Below are 13,736 nucleotides of genomic sequence, written 5' to 3' on the forward strand. Positions count from 1 at the left end.
TCGATGGTGCGACCGGCGTCTGTGCGGATCCGCGCACGGATCCGGAGGAGACCTCGGTGGCCAGGGCCGAAGCCGTCGGCGCAGAACCCGAAGGCCCCTCAGTGGAACCCCTTGGGCCTGATGCACCGTATCGGGGTTGGCCCACCCAAAGATGAGGCACATGGCCTTGTAAAACTCTTTCAGTTGGGCAGGGGTCGCTCCGGCTCTGGGAAACTCTGGGAAGCGCAGAGTCGACCCAGACGTAGGCTCAGAGGACAGAGGCCTAGTGCCTGGACGCTCGTCCAGCGTCGCATCGGCCGAGCGACGGGGTGAAGTCGGAGAGCGATGGGACTTCTTCGACTTCTTCTGCTTCTTACCTTGACCCGAGGACTTCGAAGAAGACGAGTGGTGATGACTCTGCGACCGATCTCAAGACCTTCCTCTCGAGGGAGACCGGGACCTTCACGGAGTCGAGTGCCGAGCCGCCATTAGCTTTAGGGACTGCTCCCTCAAAGCTTTCGGGTGCATGGCCCGACACTCGGAGCACAACTTCAGGTCGTGGTCGTGCTCGAGGCACCACAGACAAACGCGATGAGGATCTGTCACCAACATCGTCCGATGGCAGTCCTCACAAGGCTTGAACCCGGTCTTTGGGGACATTCTTGACGCACCAAAGTCGTACCAAAAAAGCTCGACAAAACAGTCGAATTCGGCCAAAAAATAGCCTAGGCTAGCTCTCTCCGGATCAGCATGTGGCACAGAAAGAAAAGAACTGACGTCACTGCGCGAGGGCAGCGTCTTTGTACTACTCCCGACGTCATCACGGCGACCACGACGCCTGCGGAGTCGACCGACCACACCTACTGACGTGCAAGGGTATTGCTCAAAGAAAAATCTCCAGATCCAGTCTGACGCCTGGGGGAAAATTCTAAGGTAAGGAATCTGCGACTAGAAGTCTCTATCAGATATTATCTTTAGTCGTGAAATGAACTGCTTGACAGCTGACAGACACAAAAGCATATTTCTGTAGTTTAAGGCCCCAGCGTAACCAGATTTGATAAGCTGGTTTTGAGAAATACAACTGAATGAAAAACGTGAACTGTCAAATTCTTCGTTCCAGAAAATAATACAGTATTGCAACTGAGGGGAGTGTAGACCACTCAAGGGCAACATGTGGTTTTCCATGTTAAGGAGAGAACAGTTGCTAATCATAATGAGTGCAATTTAGGATAATGACATATTAAACTAGGGGTATCCAAACCGGACCAGCTAGACCAGATTAGGTCAGATTTCAGGATAACCATTGACTAATAAGTGAATGAGTCCCATTTAGATTAACTGCAATGGACATTTATTTCAAGGGGAAGCCTTGAAAATCTTATTTCCGTCGTTTTATACCCGTTATGGACATAATACATACAGTCTAAGCATGCCCTTTTTATTTTCTATGCCACACTGGGCAGAGATGAGGGTAAGGTTTCTGCACAAATCCTATTTGCCTTAACAATAGAGTCTACAAGACAGACCGTGGTAGGATGCAATAATCAGCTCTAGGTGTACTAAGACTTGGTTAATAAATGTATTATTGACGTAACCAGAGAGTTATATTTACACAATTTGTGTGATATGACATATCGGAAGTATGCAGCGCCCCCTTTCAATGCACGCATTTCCAAAACGCCTGGCTTTCCACTACACATTTTCTTTTACACCCTCCAAGTTTCACGCCTTCACATGATGTTGTGACCAATGAAGGAGGCAAAGTGAAGACGTGTTTTCCAGCCTTTTCCCCAAGTAATCCATAAATGTTTGGTGTCCATTTGCATTGCCTGGGTTTACAAAGCATGGCACCATGGAGGAGAGCAATAACAGGTCATAATGAGTCTCTCTGGACCACTGCCCCTTGCTGCACGGCAATCCAAAATATTGGTGATGCTAGAGGAATCGATGATGTTCAAGGCTTGACGGAGGTTCATCAATGGAGGATACTAGTGACAGACATCACAAGGACCTGAGCAGGCAGCAATGCTATCAATGTTTCAGAACAATTATATGGAAAATAAACTGAGACTACTTACATATTACTGACCTTTCCTACATAAATGGCTGCATGCAAAATAGTGGTCACAAGAATACTAAAACAAGGACATATTTAAATGTAACTAGAAACAGAAATAGTAATATGGATAACACAGGATTCAAACCTTCTGTAAATGTTTTTCACTATAGTGCATGTTTTTCACTATAGGAATACGCCAAGGCCTTCTGCTCCTTTATAGGAAACGTACAAATGAGCCTAAATCTACTCAGCTGTGCCACAGGAATGCCTCTGACTCCCAGGTACTGACATCCTAGCCCCAACCGCAGAAGCATTTAGGAAACAGTACACCCGTGCTATTTCCATCTGCCGCCCTGCCTCACTTCACTGTGGCACACTGCCTTAACAGGCGCACCCATGTTAAATATTCAGGATTACCTCTATGTAAATTATTCCATTTATATAAATTGCATGAAACTGGAAATTGATCACGAATATAACCTATAACTAGCACAGACACCTTATGTGCACTGAAACACAATTGTGATCAGTCCTCAATCAAAAAGGCCGCCTTTATCAACGCGTAGGTGTAACGTACACACACAACGACCCAGAGCCACTGAGCAAACCACCACTTTCGACGGTCAGTTTAACCAAACTAAATCTGACTAGTTCATAATTTCTGTCTGTTTCCAAGTGGCCCCATTAATACCTAAGAAATGCATGGACTTGTCTAACTTTCCTTTGCTGCAGAGCCACATCCTGGGAGTACAACTTAACAGAGTGCACCAGAAACAATTTGCTATGTCTGAACAAGGCTCACCTGATCGGTTTCAATATCAAGGAATATATCACTTTAATCAAGTGAAAATAGGGCAAATTCTTCGGGTGCAAAATATTCCCCTTGAGGAATGAGCTCAAATGCAAAGTAGGGTTGACATCTGCTACACAGTGGTTTGAAGCGGTCCCAGCTAACTTAAACACAAAAACACGTGTGGCCTACACTGGAAGCTCGTGCAGCATAATGGGAATCTACACCATTTAACAAACATATCAAAAAGCATTCAGTGCATCAGATTCACCTACCTTTGCTGGTGGCCCATGTCTACTAATATCTCATCGATGTGTCTTTGGAGTTCAGTTCCTTCCATGAGCTTCAACTTCTTCAATTCACTTTGAACAAAAAACCAAAGTTCCTTGGCTCCATTTTCAATCATTCTTCGTAAACTTTCATGATCTTTGCCGGGACCTGGTAAAGAGTATATTATAAGCTTAGGACAGTCCAACAGGGATTGTGGCTTACAAGTGAGGGCAAAGAGATGCTTACTCGAAGGAGTATACGAGATGACCGACTCACCGTCTCCTGAATGTTTCCTATAATATTCTATCTGTTCTTTGGCCTTTTTAAGTTGCTCTTCTAAAGCGCGGACCCTTCCTGCTGCGGCGCCCTGTTCAACAGGGCCGTCTGGTATCCTAGGACAGAAAGAACAATTAGTAAGTGGCTGGACAAAACTTTAGAGATTCCTGATTTCCAACCTGCAGATTAGGCTAACACTATGGGGTGGTAGGAACTGGCACGCAGGGAAAGGCTGGAGTGTGACAATTCATTTAATTACACATTAAAAGGAGTGCAGAATGAGGGCAGCCAGTGGAGAGCTTTGGGATCGGGTTACAACCTAGTGTAAACCATTTGTTAAGAACAATATTTCTGGTGGTAAACAAAAACAATGGGTGAGGACAAGTTACTCTCACCACTGCATGGCTACTGATTTGCCTAAGAGTTAAGTTTTTCTACAATTTAAGGCACAGCAGTTGACCTTTCAGGACCAAGAGTCCAAAAAATATTTATTACCCCCCCCCCCATTGAAAGATGTGGACTAATGTGCATGTGGAAACTGCAAATTATCTTGCATTTCTGTTTCAAAATCTCCTTCCATTTGGATATCTTGAGAGGTGCCCCAGAAGTGACACTCTCACCATTAAGGCGCACATAAATTCGCACATTGTTGTAACTCAGATTGTTGTAACAGCTCAGCCACCCACCCCCACCTTCAACCTAGGTCTCTTGCAGGACATGATACGAAGTGAAACATCAAATGATGTTTGGAAAGATTGTAATCTGGAATGTCCTGAAATTCATTTATTTATTTGCATCTATCACATGGTTTTATGGAAAATCTAGCAAAATCTACAATTTCTTTAGTTTTATCACACTAAGGAGAAAAATCGTGATTTTTTAAAAAAATGTGAGCTGCATGTCCTCCCATTTAACACTAACACAATTGTCCTATATAAGATATATTTTACTGGAGGCTGTTGGTATTCTTTTTATGTACCAACTCTTTTGATAAGGAGCATAAGCTCCTTTTCAATTTACTCCAATGTGTTTCAAGGTAACTGTGCTGGTGACCTCGCCATGAAAAACATCTGGGGTGGTAAAGAATTGAATCTCCCACTCAATGTCACAGTGCATGGAGAAGCCCTCTGAAAGGTAAACTTGCAGAAAAAATGACTGCATGTGTCCCAGCCTGCCTCAATTCGATTACAGTAAGAGTATCTCATTAAGGGTATATTTCCGAGTTTGGGTGGGTGTTCCAGTAAATCCGGAGTAGGGAGACAGGTTTATTCCAAAATAGGAGTTTGGGGAAATATGTGAGAATTTGTGTCCCTCCCATTCCTGCATGTTTTTGCCCAGTGTTTCGCCCCAGAGTGAAACCACATTTTATAAATCCAGTGATGCTGCCAAATCCTCTTATCGGGCCCAATCACAATTATCGGGCCACTCGTAACGAGAGCTAAAGTTGTGAAAACAATTGAGCAATATACAAAAAAAAAACTTCATACAATCGAGATCAACTCAAAAGATTTGCAAGATTTGCAAAAGGAAAAAATCAGTTAACTCTGCTGGTGAAAAATCCTATGTGTAGCCTTAATAATTACAATGCCAAAGATCGCAATTAGCATAAGTATGAGTTGACAGATGAATGAATTATAAAGGGTGGGAGGTGAAGTGTTAAAGCACTTTGGAAACAAGCTAAGATAAAGCAACCTGAAAACCAGGCTATTACAAATCACAGAGGAGAAGTACTATCCCATAGCCAAACGCCTTTCGAATGACAAGATAGGTGCCTTAGTAACGTCAAGATAAGTGCCTTTAGAACGTTAAGCCACAAACTTTTAGAACATAAAGCCAAGTACCTTTAGAACATCAAGCCAAGAGCCTTCAGAACATCAAGCCAAACGTCTTTAGACAGTCAAGGTTAGCGCCTTTAGACCTTCAAGATAAGTGCCTTCAGACCTTCAAGATAAGTGCCTTTAGACCATCAACGTAAGTGCCTTTAGACCACCAAGGTAAGCGTCTTTAGAATGCCCAGGCAAGCGTCTTTAGAACGTCCAGGCAAGCGCCTTTAGAACACCGAGGCAAGCACTTTTAGAACGCCCAGCCATATCCCTATAGCACGTCCAGCTAAGGGCCTTTAGAACATTCAGCTAAGCACCTTTAGAATGCCAAGCCAAGAGCCTTTAGAAGCCAAGCCAAGAGCCTTTAGAAGTCAAGCCAAGCGCCTTTAGAATGTCACAGTAAGCAGAGCTGACAGAGAATATCCTGCCCTCTAGTTCAAAACATACCCATACACCTAAACATGTTATTTTATCTGGACTATATTAAATTTACGGGTTGGTTCAGGAAAACATTAAAAGGTAAACCTTTTAATGTAGGGGAATAAAGTGCTATAGGTTCAAGCCATATAGTGATACTTTAAAAGATGTTTCTAAGAGTGCTGTGGTAATTCAAGTATGTCAAAACAAGAATGCATTGATGGCATGGATATTCCGGGAGTTAAACTTCACACCAAAAGTTTCAGATGAATTTAAGGAACATTTTAATCCCACAGCACGTTAATGAAGAAGCATGACTTTTATCTCGCCTACTATATACATTTCGTATTTCAACAGTCGTGGCTTAATATGCAGCTCATTACCACTGGCTAGAGCGGGGAGGAGCCATGGCTCAGGAGAGGCAGAGCAGTGAGCGGCCATCTTAGATGCTCCAGGCTCGTCTCACTGTTTGCTGCTTTAACAGAGGGAATAAACAGCGTAGCTGCATGTACAGTTGATGTCCAGGCCACTTTTTAATGTGTAACACTTACTAACATCTTCTATAGAGTGATTGTAACATAGACTTAGCAAGGCAGTAGGCACTGATGAATCCCGTTAGGTATGTTGTCCTATGGTAACCAGGGACTTGATCTTTGCAATGTGATTTAAAAAAAATGCATGAATGTAGGTTTACACCTGTTCCAAAAAACATCTAACGGCCAAACATTGATTTTCACTGGTATGATATAAATAACTTATGCCATGTCAGTGAAACCAAGGTTGCCCAATAACACGCTATTAGAGAAACTCTAATAATGAACACACATTCATTCACAACGTACGAGTCAAATTCCAGACTACTACTACACTAGAGCAAACTTCACAGAAGAAAAACACTGTTTGCTGCCTCACAGAATGCATATTACAGTTGTTGTATACATAAAATCAACTCTCATAGTGGTTATGAGACATCCAATGTGATTTTAACATTACTGCAAAAATGTAACCGAATGCATCCTGGTTTTGGTTAAATAAAATATTGTAATACAAACTGATATGAAAATATACCATGGCATAAACCATTAATACAGACCTGCAGAATGTAATGTGCTACTGTTTGCCACTACTGAGGGAGAGAAGTGGAGGGGGCACCACCCCCTCACCTCTTGTGCGTTATGGTCAAAGAAGGCAAATCCAGGCTGGGCATCTGCATATATCCTATTAATTAGTATATGAGCTAGCAGGGACTAACTCGTGTCTGTTTTTTCATGTTTTAAGCTCAGTTGGAAGCACTCCAATTTTTTTTAAATTACGCAGGTGTCAAACCCGCGATTAGAACCCGGGTCTCCAAGGAGCTAGGCAAGCAAACTTAGTCTCTGTGGCACGCTCCTTCTCCGCCAGTAGCATCTTTGTAACTCCGCCTCTCGGGCGGTGATGAGCTCAGCATGTTCTGATAGGCAGATCGCTCTTCACAGAACGAAGGAACCAATAAGTCGATGGTCTCCCCTCCCCCAGTTCCCCTGAGGCCTAGCTGTTCCAGCCGACGGAGCTGGTTTTACAGAACAATTGTCATCTTGTCAATTGTACAGTAAGCACAGCTCAAAGGGCAAACCTGCACACACTGCAGTCAATGTAATTAATCTTACTAATTAAACGCCAGAAGTAAGGTGTAATTAGCAAGGGGGCGGGGCTCTCAAGCATTAGCCACCAACGTGCCCTTCCTTCTTAAGAGAGAATAACAGAGATATAAGAATATACTCCTGTTTGGTTTAATGGTTGTAGATATTTTTCTTACAATTCTTTCAATGGTTTGTTTTGGTCTGCAGATCAGGACTAGATGCCACCATTACACATATATGAACTACACTACATATATATATGAAGTACATATATGCTAATAAAACATATACAATATAATTAAGAAATTACTTCGCAACCTTATTAAATCTTAAAATGAAAAAAATAATTTTGAATAGAATATTAGGTTTTTAAAAATATTTTTCATGATTACCGAAAGATAAGACTGGGGTAAAATTGCAGACAAAGCGCCCTCGGGGAATAGTTCATATGTTCGTGTTGCTAAATTGCCTTCAGATTCGAATTCTTGAGCGCGCACTCCTTGCACGACTGGGAGCCATGGCAAAAACTCACAACAATGACACACCTCATGGGGATTTGTCACTGACACCTCTTTCCACAGTCCCTGCCAGGTTCATACCCCGTAGTTTCAGGAGGCGACAGGCTCCCATGCACACTCGAAAAGAAGAATGCAGATGGAAAAACTCAGAAACTGGTAAGAAAAAGTTGGGAGCGAGCCCCGGAAGTGCGTACAAATGAGCAGAAAGAAAGGAACTGACGTTGGCACGCAGGGGTGGTGATTATAAGAAGCTTCGACTGTCACTTCTGTGATAGAACGAGGTAAAAACAGAGCCGCCTACCAGCACGCTTGGCTATACTTTAAAATCCTGATCCAGTCTGACGCCTGGGGATATTCACAAGGTGAGGAATCTGTGTTTAGAAGTATCTATGGCAAAAATGATTCGGAAATTACCAGGTTGCATGTGCACACATGCACTGTGACTATCTATATCTGTGGTTCCCAACCTTTTGACTACTGTGGAACCCCACTTTATCATTACTGGAGCCCGGGGACCCCCACTAAATCTTTATTGGAATCCGGGGACCCCCCAACTGAGTCATTACTGAAAGCTGGGGACCAAATCTGTTAATATTATTTAATTTTCTAAGCAGTCACGGAACCCCTGAGGAGGCTTTGCGGACCCCCAGGGGTCCCCGGACCACAGGCTGAGAACCACTGATCTATATGTTTCATTTTTAATTTACTATCAAAGATGGTGGAGATTCATCTGTCAGGCCCTCATAAATAACAATACTTAAAAAAAAAAACAATTAAGAGTACAGGGAGAAAGGGGTGTTTACAGGGAGAAAGGGGTGTTTGAGCCGGGGGAGAGCATGTGTAGCAAACGCAAGCTTCCCGGGATAAGTGTGAAGCTGCCTTGCCATCATAAAAAGAAACTTAAACAAGTGTAGGGGCTGCAAGGAAGAGCATAAGAAATACAACACACCTGCAAAAAAGCAAACCAAAAGAAAAAGTTAGTCCCATCCCATGAGCAATGGAAGGATATAAGTCATTCAGTTAAAAAAAATGGTGAGACCGAAATACTCTTTGGGCAGGACAAACACAAGAATAGGGAAGAAAGCCATCAAATTGGGAGCAGAGACCTGGCACAGACAAGAAAACCACTGAATCATGAGCAAGGGGTGGACACAAAGCCCACTTTAAGTCTCTCTTTTGGGTGCAATAAGGCTGCTGCCAACAGACAGCTGAAACAGATCAAAGTGGTCCAATTTCTGCTTCCAGGGCATCTGAGGACAAAAGATGAGACAAGGGAGAAAACAGGCATAAGAAACGGACAAAGGTGAAAACAGCTACAAACGAAGGTGACGGCTGGCAGAGAGAAGTATAAGGTTTAGGGGAGGAAGACTGAGAGGCAACGCACTGGAACTACCAGATAAATCTCACCGAGCGGAGAAGTGATCAGAGTGGTGGGGGAAACAGGATGTGAAGGAAAAAGAATGAGGCTGCCTACCCCCAGACTGAGAACAAACAAAGGTCAAAACTGAAGGTCAGTGATTAATACAAGGGCAGGGAAGAAAACCAAAACCAAAGGTGGGGTTCAGAGAGTCTCCCCCACCCATCGATAATACAGAAAGCGGAGAACAGCTTTTCAAGACTGCCATGCTGTTGACTTCGTCATCTTGGGAAATGCCAATAAAAATGTCAATTTGCTCTGACAAGGACAACACTTGTCAGTTTCTGTTCATCAATCAAGCATTGGGAGATCTGTTTTCGTCCGACTTGTATATCATCTTATAGATTAATTGTTCTACCACCAGGCCCAGGTAACAAAGGCGTGCAATAAAACAGATCTCATTCTTGGTGCAAAATTGTCACCCAGGACTAACCACTGCAAAAGAAGTAAAGCGGATGTAAAACTATTTACCGATCTCTTACTATAAAGATAGGTTTGCAGTACATATCCCCCTGCAAACATGTATGTAAAGCAGAAACAACAAATGCAGTGCATGTATTGAGCATAGAAAACTATCACCTAAAACACCTATTTTTTTTTTTAAACATGCTGCCAACAACTACATAATAGAATAGCACGTTTAATACAGATGTATCTGCAGAGCCTCAATATAGTCATAGTCTGTTTTTTTAGGTCTCGCCTACAAAATAGAGTAAGTTGTCTGTTAGCGGACAGACCTGTTGTCTGCTTACAGTGGGCTTAGAGCCCACCCACTGCTCACCAGTGCTTTGTCTTCACTCGCTTGATAGATTTTTTTTTTCTGAAACTCTTTATTGTTTCCTGTTACAACGTCATAACATTAATACAATACAAAATAAAAAAGTAACTAAACCTTAGTAAGCATCTAACATACAACATGGACCCTGTACTTTTTCAAACTAATGCGGTCAGCCCCCATCTCTTATACACTAATCTATATGCTACCACAGTGCTCAAACAAGGGAGAGAAGAGTCATCCTCATAATCTTGCTATGTTGGAATAGGCCGTCACCGTACCATGGTTGCAGAATAGTTGCTAGTACGTAGTAGTTGTTTCTCCCCCCTCTCCACAGCCTAAGAATGTATAGTTTTTTTCTCCGTAGCTAATTGCAATGAGGAAACCCTTGATATACACAGCCCATCACCTTCCTCCCATGCTCTTCCCTCTCTCACCAGTGTTGATTCTCCACGGTCCCTGCTTTGCCTTCCCCACCTGCACCCTCTGTGTTGCTTCCGTCCCACCCTCCATGTTGCTTCTGCTCCAGTGTTGCTACTCCTTGTGTTGCTTTGCCCCCCGTGTTGCTTCCTTCCACACCCATGCCCTCTGCCTTGCTTCATCACCTGCACCACAAATTTTAAAAAAGAAAACAAATTTGATGTACTTTTTATTTATTTACTGAGGCAACACGGATCCGTAAATGAAAAGAAAGCCAAGGAGCAACTGCATACTTTTGTAGGAACACATGCACGTCTATAAAATGAGACAAGTGGACGCATCATAGTGCCTTTTTTTGTATTTTCTTTAAACATGCTGCACAGCATCAGGAATACTGCACAGCATCACTAAAATCCATTGGCAAGGCAAATAGGTCCCCAACGGCAAGACCTATTGTTTTTGCCAATGCTTGTTAATTATTTATCTTTTTAACTGCTGGGATGGTGGAGCAAATGAACAAGAATCGAAGCCTAAAACGTGTACAGGTCTTTCAACCATATGGAATGAGGTTACAGTTGCATTATTTCCTTTACAGAATTATCATCTTTGTGGTGGCGACAAAATGAAAACCGCCAACTGGAAGCACTCATTAATTAAGGAAGAATTTTCGCTATGAACGACGTAAGCACTTTCATGCCTCTTGCATCTCCTTTGCAGACTTTACAATGAAAGAAATGTGGGAAGGCGATATTCCATTTGGTCCATTAAGAGTTCTCATGTTGATGTTCTTCATGGTTGCTACTAAGGTATTTCCCCCTTCCCAAAGTAAAAAGTCACAGGGAGCGGGGGAGAAGACATTTGTTAAATATGAGGTGTAATTTTCTCGTTAGGAGGACTAGATGTTGTCGACCACTCAGGTTCAACATGGAAACTGAACTACATGTTAAAGAGTGGTTCCTTCAGATGTCTAACATTCAGCAACTGGTCCAATGGAGAAGCACTTGCGACCTGGTTTTGGACTGTGCAGTAGATTCAAGAAGGCAGAGAGGCAGGTGCTCAGATACGGTGCTCCCTTCAAGAAGTGTGATTGCTGGAGCCTCCTTGTGTCAACCATCTACCAGACCCACTGATACTTCTAGCTTACTTTCACCTGCGAGCAACTTCGTAAGGCGGGTGAAGTCAGTCCCACCGTGTTACAGTTGTTCCGCGTCTCAGATGGTTTCTTGAAGGACACGCCCATTGGAGGTGGGGGCGTGATGCCATAGGACCTCCTTCACGCATGCATCCTGAAACGGGCAATTCTGGCTATGGGAAGAATCAGTGGCAGCTCCAAGCACTGGGTAGATCCAGTGCTTAATTTGTAAATAAAAACGTGCCAGTGCCCAAAGCTCTACTCTGAAACATGCGGCTGTTGCAATTAAGAGAGCGAACATGGAATACTGAGGCAGCATAATCCTGAAGCCATCTCGGGCCTCTTCAATCTATTTACAGCCATTCCTGCCCCTTGAGCTCACTCTTGCAGCTTTCTGCTTTCTCCCATAGTGATGCTTTTCCGTTTTTCTCTTCCTCCATCTTTCCCACATGTGTCTTTTGCTCGCAGTAAATGCTTGAGGCAGAAAAATAAGCGCCGGCCCTCAAAAATAAGTCTGCACCAGAAACAACAAGCAAAAATTAAGCACTGGGTAGATCAATCTAGTTAGGAAGAGGGCATATATGCAGAACCCCCAGATAAGGCTGCAATGACCAGATTGCCAAGCACTGCGAGTTCTGGCAATTATCACTGTCTAGGTAATAATACACAGTACATCTAAAGAGAGGGCCTACTACGGAGCTGTTGTCTAGGCAGTGCCATGTATACATGTTTTACATGCATGTATTGTATTATATTGTAATTGTATTTGTATGGCGCTTACAACCCCTGACGAGGCGTTGAAGTGCTTTTTGGTGAGAAGCACGCTACTCCAGAACCCAAGAGGAATTAGTGATGGATTAGTATAGGGAAATATGAGTACAGTGTTAGTACTACTATGGGTTAATTTGAGCAGTGGATATGTGTTGTATCTTTGTGCTGATATGTATTAAGTGTAAACCTAGCAAGAATTTATGGAAGTAGTTTACTCTGCAGTGGGTCAGACACATCAAATATGCCTAGAGCGGGGAAGGAAACAGTTCATGAAGTGGTACAAATGTGTGAAGGCTGTACCCGGTTACGCTGCTATTGCGTTGAGTGAACCAAGTCTGAAAGCAGTGCCTTGAAACTAGAAGGGTCCGTTTAACGAACAACTTGGGCAATAGAAAACAAGCATTGATAACAGAGTTGGCTTTAGTTAGAAGTTTGTTTTCTGTTACGCTAGCGGTTCTAGTGTCTACAGGAGGCACTTTACAGCCAAAGACACGCGGTTCGAGGCCAGAGGTTCTGAACTGGTTTCTTGTTGTGACACACTGACTGAGGTACACTGGCAAGGAAGCCATACATAGTTCAGCAGTGGGCGTAACAAAGACATGAAGACCCAGAAACTGTAAACGGACTAACAGTTTTTTTTATTCCAAGTCGGTGGGTTAGGGTGAAGTAGGGGTCTACAGATGATTGAGACGGTTGAACCGTGAACCATACGTAACTTAACAATGCTAAGAATGGCGATAACGAAGTAAAACGTATTCTGGAGAATGGGGTCACGATCATGAAAAGTTTGTGACATTTCACCATTCACCCCCGGTCCGAGATGCCTCACGGTCACTCACTGCCTTCTCCACGGACTCAACTGCGGTGCGTCACTTACAATACAAATAGGAAAAAAGGGAAAATAATTTTGCCGCTCTGCGATGCTCTCAGAGGATGAAAAGTGCCATTAATTATTTTCCCCGTTCCTGTGTAGCTATAGAAACAAGATTAAAGCGCATATTGGAGGAATTGAACAACTTGCCCTGGCATTTTTTTTTTTGCTTTTTCAGTCAAAGAACACAAAGGACGGGGGGGGGAGCGCTCAGAGCAGGCACCTGATAAAAACATGTCTGCCTCCAATACAATGCCCTCCTCGCGCCACCTCCTCTTTCATGCCTGGCTCTTTCATGTCACTCAATGGAGCCCAACACTGAGCATCAATAATGGAACCCAAGCTCGGATGGGAGCCGAGACGGCTGACAGCATCCTTTGTTCCTAGTGGCAACAACTCGTTACTGCGCTCTGATTGGATCCCTTTCAAGGGGGCGCGCGAGGCCGCTTCCGCGCGCCGGACCCTGGCGGTAAGTTCAGGCTCCCGCAGCCGCCGAAGGAGGCAGTAGAGCAATTACGCACTTCAACACTCGAGTGAAATGTCACACTTCGGGTTTTCTCCGTTACGCGCAGTGGATCTGTGGGGAATTCTCACGTTTC

General features: G+C 43.6%; 1 protein-coding gene across 2 annotated transcripts in view; it reads right to left on the reverse strand.

Moving 5' to 3' along the window:
• FUT8 (fucosyltransferase 8) overlaps positions 1-13,736 on the reverse strand; it is a 584,495-nt gene that overhangs the window by 215,911 nt on the left and 354,848 nt on the right. For both annotated transcript variants that reach the window (XM_069208896.1, XM_069208897.1), the window contains 2 exons: positions 3,375-3,490; positions 3,104-3,266 (listed from right to left, as the gene is read on the reverse strand). In XM_069208896.1, coding sequence (XP_069064997.1) covers positions 3,104-3,266; positions 3,375-3,490 — 279 coding nt within the window. The remainder of the gene's footprint in view (positions 1-3,103; positions 3,267-3,374; positions 3,491-13,736) is intronic.

The sequence above is a fragment of the Pleurodeles waltl genome, chromosome 9 (assembly GCF_031143425.1).
Source record: "Pleurodeles waltl isolate 20211129_DDA chromosome 9, aPleWal1.hap1.20221129, whole genome shotgun sequence".
NCBI lineage: Eukaryota > Metazoa > Chordata > Amphibia > Caudata > Salamandridae > Pleurodeles > Pleurodeles waltl.